The sequence below is a fragment of the Meles meles genome, chromosome 4 (assembly GCF_922984935.1).
Source record: "Meles meles chromosome 4, mMelMel3.1 paternal haplotype, whole genome shotgun sequence".
Classification (NCBI taxonomy): Eukaryota; Metazoa; Chordata; class Mammalia; order Carnivora; family Mustelidae; genus Meles; species Meles meles.
The window spans coordinates 11,311,277-11,325,746 of NC_060069.1; the positions used below are offsets into that span (position 1 = coordinate 11,311,277).

Here is a 14,470-nt window from a genome sequence, read left to right on the forward strand (position 1 = left end):
TTGTACAGTAATTTTTTTTCTTTTCAGCATAACAGTATTCATTGTTTTTGCATCACACCCAGTGCTCCATGCAATACGTGCCCTCCCTATTACCCACCACCTGGTTCCCCCAACCTCCCACCCCCCCGCCCCTTCAAGACCCTCAGCTTATTTTTCAGAGTCCATAGTCTCTCATGGTTCACCTCCCCTTCCAATTACCCTCAACTCCCTCTCCTCTCCATCTCCCCATGTCCTCCATGTCATCTGTTATGCTCCACAAGTAAGTGAAACCATATGATACTTGACTCTCTCTGCTTGACTTATTTCACTCAGCATAATCTCTTCCAGTCCCATCCATGTTGCTACAAAAGTTGGGTATTCATCCTTTCTGATGGAGGCATGATACTCCATCGTGTATATGGATCATAGTAATTTTTGACATTTTAGTAATTTTGCTGTGGAAAATAACATTCCATCTTATAAGAAAGAGAAAACTCCTCCAGAGCACTCCCTGGCATCTTTATTTACATATTAGAGCGGGTCAGCCAGTGAAAATCCTAGAAAAAGAAAAGACAACAAACACTCAGTTAAAAGAATTCATTTTCTCAAACTATATCCTCACTGTTTTCCTTGTTCTAAAATCTGAAAGTCCATTATGTCCACATTTAGGTTTGTCTTTGGTCTTGTGCTTTTCCCAAAAGGAAGCTAAAAATTCAGAGTGAACCTTGCTGTCTTGTCCTACAAAACAACTATTAACAGGAATCAGGGCACAAACAATAGAATTGGGAAGAACCAGAAGTAAACCCAAAAGAAGAAAGGAGATGAAGGAAGGCCAAAGAGGGCAAGCTCCCAAATCCAAGAACCTGGTTAAGAAGAGCAGTGCACAGAAGCCTTTCCCAGGACTAACACCGTCCTACACAGGTGGCCTGGACACGGCGACTGCAGAGAATCAGGTCGTCTCGATACTGTCACAGGAAGCAGCCAGCCTGCCCTATACTGCAAACCAAAAACAAATGGCAGATGGACACAGAGACAATGAAAATGAACAGCTTGGAAACTATAATATATGTGGAATTTACTGAAATGAGGATAAATAATGTTGAAATGATAGATTGAAGAAATACAAGAATAATCCTTATGGAGTTAAAAAAGAGGAGACAAGAACTTGTATTTTTCCAGCAATAGCCCCCAAATTCATAGAGAACTTGGAGAATAGATCATTAGAAGCAGATCATTAGAAACGTGAATTCACTAGCAGGGAGGTAGACAATTCATTAGGTCTTTTCTGTGACTAACACGGTCTCAAGACTGTCGTGTGTGTGTGTGTGTGTGTGTGTGTGTGTGTGTTCTGAATATAGCTGTTAAATCCATTTGGTCTAATGTGTCATTTAAAGCCAATGTTTCCTTATTGATTTTCTGTCTGGATGATCTATCCATTGATATAAGTGGTGTATTAAAATCCCCTATTTTAATTCCCTATTATTGTAGTGCTATTTCTCCCTTTAGGCCTGTTAATATTTGCTTTATACATTTAGGTGCTCCTGTTGTGTGCATAAATATTTACAAATGTCATACCTTCTTTTTGCATTAACCCCTTTATCACTCTGCAGTGTCCTTGTCTCTTAGTACGATACCTGTTTTAAAGTCTACTTTGTCTGATATAAATATAGCTATTCCAGCTTTCTTTTGGTTTCCACTTGCATGGAATATCTTTTTCCATCCCTTCACTCCCAGACTGTGTGTCCTTACATCTGAGGTGAGTCTGCGGCAGACAGCATCTAGATGGGTCTTGTTTTCTTACTCACTCAGCCACTCCTGATTGGAGCACTTAGTCTATTTACGGTAAGGGAATTACAAATAAATACATACTTATTGTCATTTTGTTCATTGTTTTCTGGCTATTTTTTGTTCTGTTCTGTTCCTTTCACAAAGTCTCTGATATCTGGGTTTCTTTTTCTTAAGACTTATTTTTTTGAGAGAGAGTACACATGAGCAGGGGGAGGGGCAGAGATAGAGGGAGAGAAGCAGACTCCCCGTTAAACACAGAGCCTTACACAGGGCTCAATCTTAGGATCCTCAGATCATAACCTGAGCCGAAACCAAGAGTCAGACGCTTAACCAAGTGAGCCATCCAAGCACCCCTCTGATATCTGATATCTAGGGAAAGAATTTTAGTAGATTTTTATTTCTTTTATAGTTTCCAAATTGGTTAATTTACATTTAATTGATTGTCCAGGCATCCATTTGCCTACCGGTCTACTACCTTATTCAAAAAAGTAAAAGATGGGTACCTGGGTGGCTCAGTCAGTTAAGCATCTAACTTTGGCTCAGGTCATGATCTCAGGGTCCTGTGATCAAGTCCCACATTGGACTCCCTGCTCAGTGGGGAGTCTGCTTTTAACTCTCCTGCCCCTCCTCCCCGCTCAAGTTCTTTCTCTCAAATAAATAAATAAAATCTTAAAAAAAAAAAGAAAGAAAAAGATATTGCAGCATATATATGTATAAAGAAACAAGACAGACACTTCTTAAAAAAATGATCTGCTCTGAAAACAGTGACTGATACACAAGTAAGCATGGAAGACAGGTGTAGAAGAGAGGGGAAGTGGCAGGACCAGGATCAGAGCACAAGACTTAGTACGAAAAGCAGCTTAATCTGGGATGGGAAAGGATCATGCTACACACCCTGTCCTTTATTTTACTGCTATAATCTACACTACAGCTTTGCTATGGAGGCCAAAGTAACCAGTTTTGAATGTAACAGTACATATCTTTCTATTATGGTCTCAGCCTCTCACTGTGCTTCCTTCACATTCTGCCTTCCAGCCCCTATGGCCTTCTTTCAGTTGCTCAGACTTGTCATGCTCCTTGCTGCCAAAGAACCTTTGCACATATCTTCCCTACCCTCTTTGCTTGAGACTGTCCTACTTCTATTTCGGATCTCAGTTTAAGTGCCAGTTTCCCAGAGATTTCCCCTGTGACCCCAAAATAAATCAGCTTCCTTGGTAGTGTATTTGTTCAGAACTGGATGCCTTCCTTCAGAACAACTGCTTCACTCTGTTGTTATGTGTTCAGTTGTGAGGTGACGAGGCTGTTCCTCTCCCCTACTGGTGTCTAAGCTCCACCAGATGAGGACTGAGTCTGGGTTTGCTCATCACGCTATTCTTTTTTTTTAAGATTTTATTTATTTATTTGACACAGAGAGATCACAAGTAGGCAGAGAGAGGAGGAAGCAGGCTCCCCACTGGGCAGAGAGCCCGATGTGGGGCTCGATCCTAGGACCTTGGATCATGACCTGAGCCGAAGGCAGAGGCTTTAGCCCACTGAGCCACCCAGGAGCCCCTCATCACACTATTCTTAACAAGTAACCCAACACACCTAACACATATCTCAACAAATATTAATTGAAAAAAACACAAGGAAGTGCCAAACACAATGTTTAGAAAGTGCCAAACTCAGAGTTTAGAAAGAACTGTGAAAAGAGTGTTCTATTTGCTAGATACTTCTGGCAATAGGAGGGGAGATGCATTTCTGATTTCTGCTTAGCAACTGAATTTACCTGGGCTTTCCGTGTGGCTTGTGGCTCAATCATGATATTGAGAAGAGAAGGTTTAGTTGTCTCTGCCAAGCTCTGCTTCAGTGATTTTTGGAGCTCTTCTGGTGTTTGTACAAAATATCCTTTGCCTCCAAATGCAGTCATAACCTGTTCATAATGTGCGTTTGGCAGAAGACAGACTGGAGGAACCCTAAAAAATTAATAAGTCAATAGAAAAAAAGTCATTTTTGAAATAATTTGTGGAAACGTTTAGGCGGAACTCAAAGGCATACTTTTATGTCCAACACTTAAACAAAGATACCAATACACTGAACCTTCTATATATATTTTTTAAAGATTATCTGTTTTGGTGGGGAGGAGGCGAAGGAGAGGGAGAGAGAGAGAATCCTCAAGTACAATTCCCACTGAGCACAGAGCCTGATGTGGGTCTCAATCCCAGGACCCCAAGATCATGACCTGAGCCAAAACCAAAGAGTCAGAAGCTCAACTGACTGAGCCACCCAGGTGCCCCTAAAGTTCCCATATATTTTTTATTGTCTATACAGCAATGTCCAATAGGACTTTTTGTGATGCTAGAAATGTTTTATATTTATATCTGTGCTATCCAATATCATAGCCACTAGTGACCTTTTGCTGTGAGCACTTGAAATGTGACTAGTTAAATAAGGAACTGACTTTTTAATTTAATTTAAATAGCCAACCTGGCTACTGGATACTATACTGAACACTGTGAGCTATGCTATCAACTACTATGAATCCAAAAGAAAAAGAAGAAAAAAGGAATGGTTACTACAATATAGCATATAACAGCAAAATGAGAAATGAAGTCAGTGAGGCATAAGCAAACATACTCACACCCTGCTCCACCCCCAGGCTGAGCAAATTCACGTCTCATACCCCATGGCCAGCTAAGCAACTGTCTCACTTTTTTTTTTTTTAAGATTTTATTTATTTATTTGACAAAGAGAGAGACAGCAAGAGAGGGAACACAAGCAGGGGTAGTGGAAGAGGGAGAGGCAGGCTTCCTGCTGAACAGGGAATCTGATGTGGAGCTTGATCCTAGGATCCCAGGATCATGACCTGAGCTGAAAGCAGACACTTAATGACTGAGCCACCCAGGCACCCCAACACTGTCTCACTTTGACTCTACCATGAGATAATCAAGAGTTTGTTAAGTAATAAAAAGAAGGAAGACCTCTGGATCATAAATGTTAACATTCATTTCCACCAGAGTAGTAGTAGTAGAAGGGCCAAGGACATTTTGCAATAAGCCCTTTCATTAACAAAGTTTAGACATCAAACTTAATTGTCCAAGTCTTCAGTGGCTCCCTGATCATAAATTATTTACTGAAGCACCATATCATGCACTGGGTATTTTTGTTGTTGTTGTTGTTGTTTTTTAAAGATTTTACTTACTTGACAGAGAAAGACACAGCGAGAGAAAAAACACAAGCAGGGGGAGAGAGAGAAGCAGGCTTCCTGCAGAGCAGGGAGCCTGATGTGGGGCTCAATCCCACGACCCTAGGCCAATGACCTGAGCTGAAGACAGATGCTTAATGACTGAGCCACCCAGGCGCTCTCATGCACTGGGTATTACATGTAAGTGATGAATCACTAAATTCTACTCCTGAAACCAATATTACACTGTATGTTAACTAACTAGAATTTAAGTAAATATTTGAAAAAAAAATGAAGCACTCCACCATGAATGGTTATACAAAGAGTAGACAGGGTTCCTGCTCTTTAGAGGGGCTGACAATTTAAGTAAACAATCTCATACCACAGAAGCACATTCTCATACAGCAGACTCTTTAAGGAGAGATTAAAATAGATGAGAGAAATTGAACACACATTGTTCTGGGTTACTTACACTGTAGTAGCATCTCCAAATTTTAACATTTCCTTCCAAGAATCTGCATCAAAACCTTGGTAAATTCCATTATTATTCACCACCAAAAGTACAATGGGCAAGTTGTACCTAAAATTAAAAGCAAAATATTAAGGAAATCATTCTTCATTCTAAAGCAGATTCTTTTCTTCAGGCTGAAATTTTAACTTATAAATGAGTAGTTTTCCATAAGCTTGCTTTGTAATATTAGGGTAATGCTAAAAATAAAGTATTTGTTATCTTAATAAGGAACCTCAAGTCATTCACAGAAACATGGAGTCGCAGAAAGGATGTAGATTAGAGGTTGGCACACTTGGTTCTACCTCTATGAACCTGTGGACTTCACACAGCTTTTCTGAACTTAGTTTTCACAGATCCAGGTATTAATAAGAATGACACTTTCCATATTTAATATTCTCTGAAGCACCATTTCTAGATGATGCCCAGTAGTGCTATTTGAAAAGTATCTTTCTATTTACTGAACTCCTCATAGATAACCAGCACTTGCTAGATGCTGGGGGAAGTACACAAGTGAATAGCATACATTCTCCTTCTCAAACCACTTGGCTCAAAATTAGAAAAACATTATATGGTTTAACAAATAGAGAAAAAGAGAATACTTAATAATGAGCTAAACAGTATTGTAAAGACAAAAAAAAAGGTGACTAAACTTTACTAATGACTGACAAAAGATGGGCTTTATTTTCTACAACAAATAAATAATTTCTGAGACCACGTGTTAAAAAACCAACAAAACTGCACACTGTTACATAATGGGATTGTGGTAACTACTTGCTCTCCATGCTCAAAGGGAATCAGGACTCTCTAGAAGGCCAGCTTTCCCATAACCCATCTTGTTGATGTATATCACCTGGCTGTCAATACAGACACTCTAATAAGCATATACTTTCCCTTGATCTTTAAAGTGTTGTATGCCAAAGCTCTGAAAGGCCCCAAAACATAATTTACACACGAGCTCTAATAAGAGGCCAGGCTAAGAATACAGAATGACTTTACCACAGTTTAAATAACTAGGGAGAAAAAAAAATCCCCATACTTACAGAGTAGGATCAACAACAGCTCATGAGTTTCGTCATGAATCCTCACGAGAAGCATAACGTGAGCAGCTCACACTGAGTGAGCAGGCACCTCAAGTTTTACTGAGATTACCTCATTTGTTACTCACAACTGTCCTCTGAGGTAGGAACCACTACTATTCCTCTTCCTATTTTGGAGGAGACTAAAGCTTAGTAAAGGAACTTAACCCCCATCACCCACATCACTTGGCTCTGATGTGGTCAAGTGAGTATTTAAATCCAGGCCATATGACCCAGAGGCTGCGCTCTTAAGCACAAAGTTCTGCTGTCTCCCTGCAGAAAACAAGCTTTTCTTAGACCAGAACTTTCTGCAGTGATCTCAAAACCACCTGTCACAGTTTTGCAGGTTTGGGCATGTAGTCAAGGGCCATGAATACACTATCCTGGATGAGAAAAGCGCCAGGGTTACTTCATGCCAGTATTCTCGGGACACAGCACAGAGCTATGTACAAGGGCCCTTGGCACATGGTGAGCACCTGGTAAGCATTTGTTAGGCCAGTGAGTCTTTATGTGTAATTTTTTTATCTTTTGGAGAAAGAAATGCTGATTTACCTGCAGATGGTTTCCACCTCCATGCCAGAAAACCCAAATGCACTGTCTCCTTCCACACAGATGACACGTTGCCCTGGGTTCCTATCTTTAGCCACTACAGCAGCTGCAATGGCAAATCCCAAACCAACTCCCATTGTTCCAAAGGTACCAGCATCAAGTCTGTTGGGGAACAAAGCTAAAATGAAACCCTCAGGGGCATTGATGGTGGAGGTGGCACAAATCGAGTCATATTCACGTGTAAAATAAAGAGCAATAAAAACATTCTCTGTCTTTAATATAAAGCTTTTCTTTTTTTTTTTTTTAATATAAAGCTTTTCGATTGTGAGGAACCAATTAGGCAAGGATAAGCAAAATGGGTGGAAAAAGTCTCTCATGATTGCTTGGAAGACTATGAATATATCCTTGGAACACTAAGTATACAAATTATCACATGATCATGAAGACGTATCAAGCATAAAAACTCCACCAAATCTTACCTAAGAATACTTTTAGGGAATAAGTCCTTAAACACTGAACACATATAATTCTCAAATGTTTTATGAACCTACTCTACTATAGCTTCCAACTTAACACATTATAATTTCTTCATAGGAAGCCTCACCTGTGACGAGGAAGGTAGTTCTGAATCACGGTGCGTCCAATATCCATAGTATTTGCTCCTTCACTTACCACAAAACAGTCTCTGGGTAATTGTTCTTGAACATGGTAGAATACTGTGTAATAATTCATAGGCAGAGATTTTCGGGAAGCTAATTCCTAAAGCATTTGAAGGAAATAAAATCAAACTAGGTTGAGATACAGTGAAAAATGAGCAATGTCAATAAGCTACTATCCAACTTATTCGGAAATAGGCAACAAGAACGAGCTATGAGGTTCCCAAATGGCTCCCCTGAGAAGCTAATGGATCGGTGAACAGGCCTGTGGGACATGCTAAGGAAAAGGGGACCCACAGACCCAATTTTGGATGCAAATAAACCAGAGAATAGCTTTCTTCCTGGACACCCACCAGGCACATTAGCATACTAGAGTCAGAGAAGTCCTACAGTAAAATAGCTGGAAACACTGGGTTAAACAAAACCAAACAGTCTTATATGAGTACTTTTAGGAAAACGCTGCATTAGAAAAAGTAAAAGTTTTACTCTAGAGTATTTTAATCTGAAATATGCCCTTAAACTTAAAATGAAAAGGAAGTCAGGGTTTTAGAAAATCTGAAAATCTGGTTCTTCTCCACATGCTCTGGAGAGTAAGGGGATAAGCTTCACCCTCTATTCCAAAGAGTCTCTGAATGGAGCAAGGTGAGTACCTTTGTCTAGCCATATGCCTTCTAGAGGGGACAGAAAGCCAGGTGGGGCTTCAGCAGCAACGGCCCCATGTGCTGCCAGCACTGCCTCTTCACCTGCACTACTCTGGCCTGCTGGAAATTATATGTCAGGTGGATGAGGCTCCTGCCTATACTCCTGCACCAGGAAGACAGGCAAGTTCCTTTCATCTTAAACTAATATGATTCCTAGGGAAAAGAGGGGTTAATCATCACACCATTCGGGAAAACGGCATTGAGACTGGCTCTTGATAGAAAGAGCCACTGATTAAAATTCCAATGAAATACAGAATCATGTATAAATAATTCTGCTAGTTTTGAAAATGTTAATTTATTCCAAGACATCTGGCATATTAGGGAACAATATGAGTATAGCTCAAATTTCGTATTTGCTTATGCAGGGTTCTGTCAGTGAGAAACACTGCATGGCCACAGAAAACGGCACCCAGCTGAACCAAGATACATAGGAATACACAAAACATAGAAAAAAAATCAAGAACAATCTCTCTCACGAAGAAAAAATTCTACCTATATACAAAGACTATAAAACAAATCACCACATCCTGCAGAAGTGGTTCATTTCACGTCTAGTAGTGGAGGATGTGGTGATTTCCACACATTATTCAACTTGCAAAGCCTTTAGGTATCAGGCAAAGCCATGAGTGCAGATGAGAAAGTTGCAAAGTCATTTCCAGTAGTGATACAAAAGTTAATTTGAAAGGGCCATAAATGGTCTCCACCAAAAAAAAAAAGAAAAGAAATGTGAGGTGATGGATGTGTTACTGAACTAGATGGGGGCGGGGATCCTTCCACAATGTATATGTGTATCAAATCACCATGATGAACTTTTTTATTTTTATTAACATATACTGTATTATTTGCCCCAGGGGCAAGGTCTGGGAATCATCAGGCTTACACACTTCACAGCACTCACCATAGCACATACCCTCCCCAAACAATGTACTTTTAAATATCTTACAATCTCATATGTCAATTATACCTCAATAAAGCTGAAAATTTTTTTTAACAAGGAAAAAGAAGGGTGTACATTAGATCAAATTTTCCATTTTGATGGAACACCTATCCATTATACGTGCCTGCTTGAAGGACTTTTATCTTAAAGGTAGAAAAATATGCTCCAAGATTTAAGATTCCAAAAGATCTCTTAACTGTGATTTGGTGCCAAGGTCAAACCGAGGACAGTGCGCTCTAACCATTCATATGGGTTTTTACAACTTTCTGTCCAATGTCAGATTGGTCTCCTTCTACCACTTCACACTAACTCAACAAGCTGCAACCCTTCTAACGCCTACTTCCACAAGAGACTGCAGGTCTTCTTCAAGGAAAAGAACCACATTTATTGAAATATATATTTCTTAACCATTTATCATGTATAAAACTTTGCCATTTTTATTTTTGTTTATTTATTGAAGATTTATTCATATATTTTAGGGAGAGAGTACATGGGCATGCATGTATGCATGCAAGTTGGCGGGGAGGGTAGAGGGAGAGAAAGAATCTCAAGCAGACTCCCCACTGCACGCAGAGCCCGAGTGGGGACTCAATCTCAAGACCCTGAGATGATGACCTTAGCTGATACCAAGAGTCAGACACTTAACCAACTGAGCCACCCAGGTGTCCCTCTGCCACTATTTTTATTAGGTTCCTATCTTAGTATTTCACAAAATTTTTGACAGCTGTGCCTCTAAACACTTTTTCCTGTGAACCTTGTGGTTTTTATTGCAAGATTTTATATAGTGTGGTGATTTTAGGAATGCATAGGTCATATTATGACAGAACTAACTGAGCCATGAATCCAAAGTGTTCTTGAGTTTCTATGACTCTCATATTACCTTGGATGCGGCTTCATTGCTCTCCATTTTTTCTCTCAGAGTTTGCCACCAGCTGCTCTCTGGAGGATACTGCCATGGTGTTTTATCAAATTGTTCTAAAAGCTAAAAAACCACAGACTTTTTACTTTTTGAAAATGAACTTAACTCATATTAATACAACAATCTCTTATTAAAGAAGACAATACTGCTATAATATCCTGCCATTCACATCACTCATACTGTTTTTCCTCTAGGTGGCTAACTTTATACCAAAATGGAAAGCTTTAGTTTGGGTCAGTATGGACTTCCACCAGAAGTTGGGATTTCCATAGAACACAGGGAAAATGCTACCTTCTCCACACCTCACAGGCAGGGGCTTTTATGTCCTCCTCAGCCTTTGACACTAGGAGAAAAATCACAGAATCCTTGCAGGAAGGACAACAACCCCAAATATCCAGGGATTCCTGAGATAAGACCACATGCTCCAGGATGTTTTAATATGTGAGTGGAAGATGCTTCATAATATTATAGGACCATGATTAACAATACCAATTTGTATCCAAAATCAAGTAATACATGTGACTATATTCTATCTCCTGTTACAGTGAAGTATATAAATTATGTACAAATAAAAAGAATTTGGACAAGCCACTAAGTACCATTTGAAGAGTAAAAATTCTCTTTATTGCTAAAGAAATACTTAAAATTTTCCAGTACATAAAGACATTTCTTGGCTGTAAGTTCAGTTCTTCTGGAAGCTGTATTATAATTTTTCAGACAGCTAAATAGTACTTAGTAAATCACTGTTTGCCTACTGAATGTCTTTAAGTCCTCAACCGCCTTCCAAAAACGCTTAACTTACTCACATAAAAATGATCTATATACAAGCAGTTGGATTTAGTGAGTTCCAAAGTTATATTTAAGAATAGCTTTCCATCATAAATTTTGTTGAAAATAGATATTAATAAACCTGTCACCAAGTGAATCTAAGGTTGAAACATTTTTAGGAACTCACTATTCCCTAAAGGCCAATCCCCATAAACTAAAACCTAGGCAAAAGCTCTTACCTGTTTAGTGACAGCATTTGTGTCTCCTAGCAAAGTCACAGCAGGCTTTACATTATTCCCCAATTCTTCTGCGCAGATATCAACCTAAAAAAGAGAAAAAGCTTAAGAAGAAGCCATGCTTATTCTTAAAAATCTTTAAGAGGTCAATTAAGGCTGAATAAATGAACTGAAAATTTTATATTCAGGAAATTTTTTTTTAATATATTTTTATTTATTTGACAGAGAGAAATCACAACCAGGCAGAGAGGCAGGCAGAGAGAGAGAGGAGGAAGCAGGCTCCCTGCAGAGAAGAGAGCCCGATGTGGGGCTCGATGTGGGGCTCGATCCCAGGACCCTGGGATCATGACCTGAGTCAAAGGCAGAGGCTTTAAACCACTGAGCCACCCAGCCGCCCCAGGAAATTTTGTTTTTTAAAGTAGGTTCCAGACCCAGAATGGAGCCCAATGCAGGGCTTGGATTCATGACCCTAAGATCAAGACCTGAGCCAGTATCAAGAGTTGGACACCCAACCAACTAAGCCACCCAGGTGCCCCAAAAATTTCTTTTTAAGATTTTATTTATTTTTTGACAGAGAGAGAGAAAGCCAGAGAGAGCACAAGCAGGGGGAGCTGCGGGCCGAGGGGGAGGGAGAAGAAAGCTTCCTGCTGAGCAGAGAGCCTGAGGTGGGGCTCGGATCCCTGGGCTCATGACCTGAGCCAAAGGCAGATGTTAACCGACTGAGCCACCCAGGCACCCCAGAAATTTCTTAATAAAAGCAAAAATTCACATAACTATGCGTACCACAGCTAGGACAGAAACATCATCACCTTCCTTCATTTTAATATCAACTCTATAGATTTGGGTATTGTTCTATTAAACACACAGGAATGCATCTGACTTGATCAATTATAGTTTTGAATCTAATCAATAAAAAGGTTCTACTTAATTAGACTGGAATTGCTACTTAGAGAGGTTCTCAGATGTGAGCTATCAGAATCACCTGGTAGGTTTGTTAAACCACAGATTGCAAGAGTCCACTTCAGAGTTTCTGAACTCTTTGTGGGAACCAAAAATGTGCTTTTCTAAAAGATTTCCCAGATGGTGCTACGCTGCTGGTCCAGAGCAGCGTAGAACTACTCCTAGGATAAGCATGATTACTTCCCATTTACCCAGACGCTCTGTATCTGAATGGTCGTGGGCAAGTGAAAACAGCTGTGCAAGGACTTGTGATTTAGCCACGTCAAAGGGGCTACACTTTACTCTGTACTTAGGGGGGATAATAAAGAGGTGGTAGCATCTTCCAAGTAAACCCAGGTCTTGCTTATTTGCAGTGTTAGTTCTCCATAGCCCCAGGGGGAGAGGCACTGTTAAAAGCTGACTCCTTAAAAAGTAAAAGGCAAATAGGGAGAAGACAGCAATTGTAGCTGGGTCATCAAACACCATACACAGTCTCTGTAGGGAAAACAGGTTCATACTGCACTACATAGGCAGTACCTTCTTTCATTTTTTTTTTAAAGATTTTATGTATGTATTTGAGAGAGAGAGATAGCAAGAGATAGAGCATGAGCAGGGGAGAAGCAGGCTCCCCACCAAGCAGGGAGCCTGAGGCAAGGCTCAATCCCAGGACCCCGGGATCATGACCCAAGCCAAAGGCAGAGGCTTAACCCACTGTGTCACCCAGGCAGTACCTTCTACACCAATAAGGAAAGTGGCTTAGAAAGAGAATCATAATGATATAAGAACCATTAAAGGAAGGTCAGAGTATATTCCACTCTGTTTGGTGACAGGTAAAAGCAGCATTTAGAGATTTCCAACCAAAGGCTGTTTGAAAGATTTGGCATCTAAAAGGACAACTCAATCTCTAACAAAGCTGAATGTTTTGTTCTAATCTACCATTCCGCTTAAACCCCTTTGTGTACCTTTAAATATACTTGAACTATGAAGAAGAGGCAAGTTTTGCTTTTCAAACTATTTAAAACTTGGTTTTGAAAGGTTTTCTGGTTAGAAGCAAAGCAGCATATTATGTTTCATAGGCTTGAAAAGGCAGCTTACTTTGGTACCTGTAATTGTATTAGACAATTTATAAAAATCTACAAAAGCCAAGAAGAAAGCAGAGCTGATAATAGCTGAGGAGAACAATAAATCACAGATAGCTCTGATTTTAAATCTCTATGCTGTGAGTACCTGGATAAATTTCACATCTGCCTGGTATCTTGGAGGCAGTCCAAAGTGCAAAATCCAATTTAATCTGGCACCAAATAATACAATTACATCAGCAAATTGCAAAGCCCTATTAAAAAGAAAAAATCCGTTATAATGCAAAAAGTATATCTACATTTCTGATTTGAATTATTCTAAAATTAATTTCTAAAGTACTTAGAAAAGTTAAATAATCTGGAGCTTATTTTATTTTAGCCTTCGGAATCAGCTTCTAGGGCAAATCTGATCTTTCAAACCAAAATAATTATGAAACCATTCTACTTAAATAGCATTCTAAAAGATGAAAGGAGAAGAAAAATATTATAAAACTATACCTATTTCATTGTTTATTACTTTTTTAACATTAAAAAATGTAAGTCTACTGTAGATAATTCTCTGTAAAACAGTAAAAGTGTAAAGAAAAAGAACTTCAACCTATAATACTATCAACTTAAAAGCTATTATTAATAGCCCGGCATATTTTCATCGAAACGGCAAGTGGATTTTTACATAGTTGAGCTCATCTGCTATAATACTGTCTCATGCACTTTTGCTTATTACAACCATCTTCATCATTAGGTTCTTCTTAAAATTTTTATTTTTTCTAAGTTTTATTTTACATTTTTTAAAGAATCTCTACATCCAACGTGGGACTCGAACAAACAAGTCTGAGATCAAAAGCTGCATGTTCTTCCAACTGAGCCAGCCAGGCACCCCTTAAATACAATTTTGGAAGGCTATATACTTTGCAGAAAATATATACCAAATTTATTTTAACTTTTCTCAATTGCTGGATAATTTATAAGTACTAGGTTGCACATCCTTTTTCTTTTTTTTTTTTTTTATAGGTTTTATTTATTCATCTGAGAGAGAGAAAGAGAAAGAGAGCTCAGGCACAAGTCGGGGGAGGGCAGAGGCAGAGGGAGAAGCAGACTCTCCTCTGAGCAGGGCCCATGAGCCCAGGATCATGACCTGAGCCGAAGGCAGACACTTAACTGACTGAGCC

General features: G+C 39.4%; 1 protein-coding gene across 8 annotated transcripts in view; it reads right to left on the reverse strand.

The window, feature by feature from the left end:
- Positions 1 to 298: 298 nt before the first annotated feature.
- HACL1 (2-hydroxyacyl-CoA lyase 1) overlaps positions 299 to 14,470 on the reverse strand; it is a 31,567-nt gene continuing 17,395 nt past the window's right edge. For all 8 annotated transcript variants that reach the window (XM_046003368.1, XM_046003366.1, XM_046003369.1 and 5 more), the window contains 8 exons: positions 13,450 to 13,555; positions 11,287 to 11,370; positions 10,241 to 10,342; positions 7,671 to 7,825; positions 7,070 to 7,228; positions 5,403 to 5,510; positions 3,536 to 3,722; positions 299 to 536 (listed from right to left, as the gene is read on the reverse strand). In XM_046003368.1, the coding sequence (XP_045859324.1) occupies positions 504 to 536; positions 3,536 to 3,722; positions 5,403 to 5,510; positions 7,070 to 7,228; positions 7,671 to 7,825; positions 10,241 to 10,342; positions 11,287 to 11,370; positions 13,450 to 13,555 (934 nt within the window). In that variant the 3' untranslated portion in view covers positions 299 to 503. The remainder of the gene's footprint in view (positions 537 to 3,535; positions 3,723 to 5,402; positions 5,511 to 7,069; positions 7,229 to 7,670; positions 7,826 to 10,240; positions 10,343 to 11,286; positions 11,371 to 13,449; positions 13,556 to 14,470) is intronic.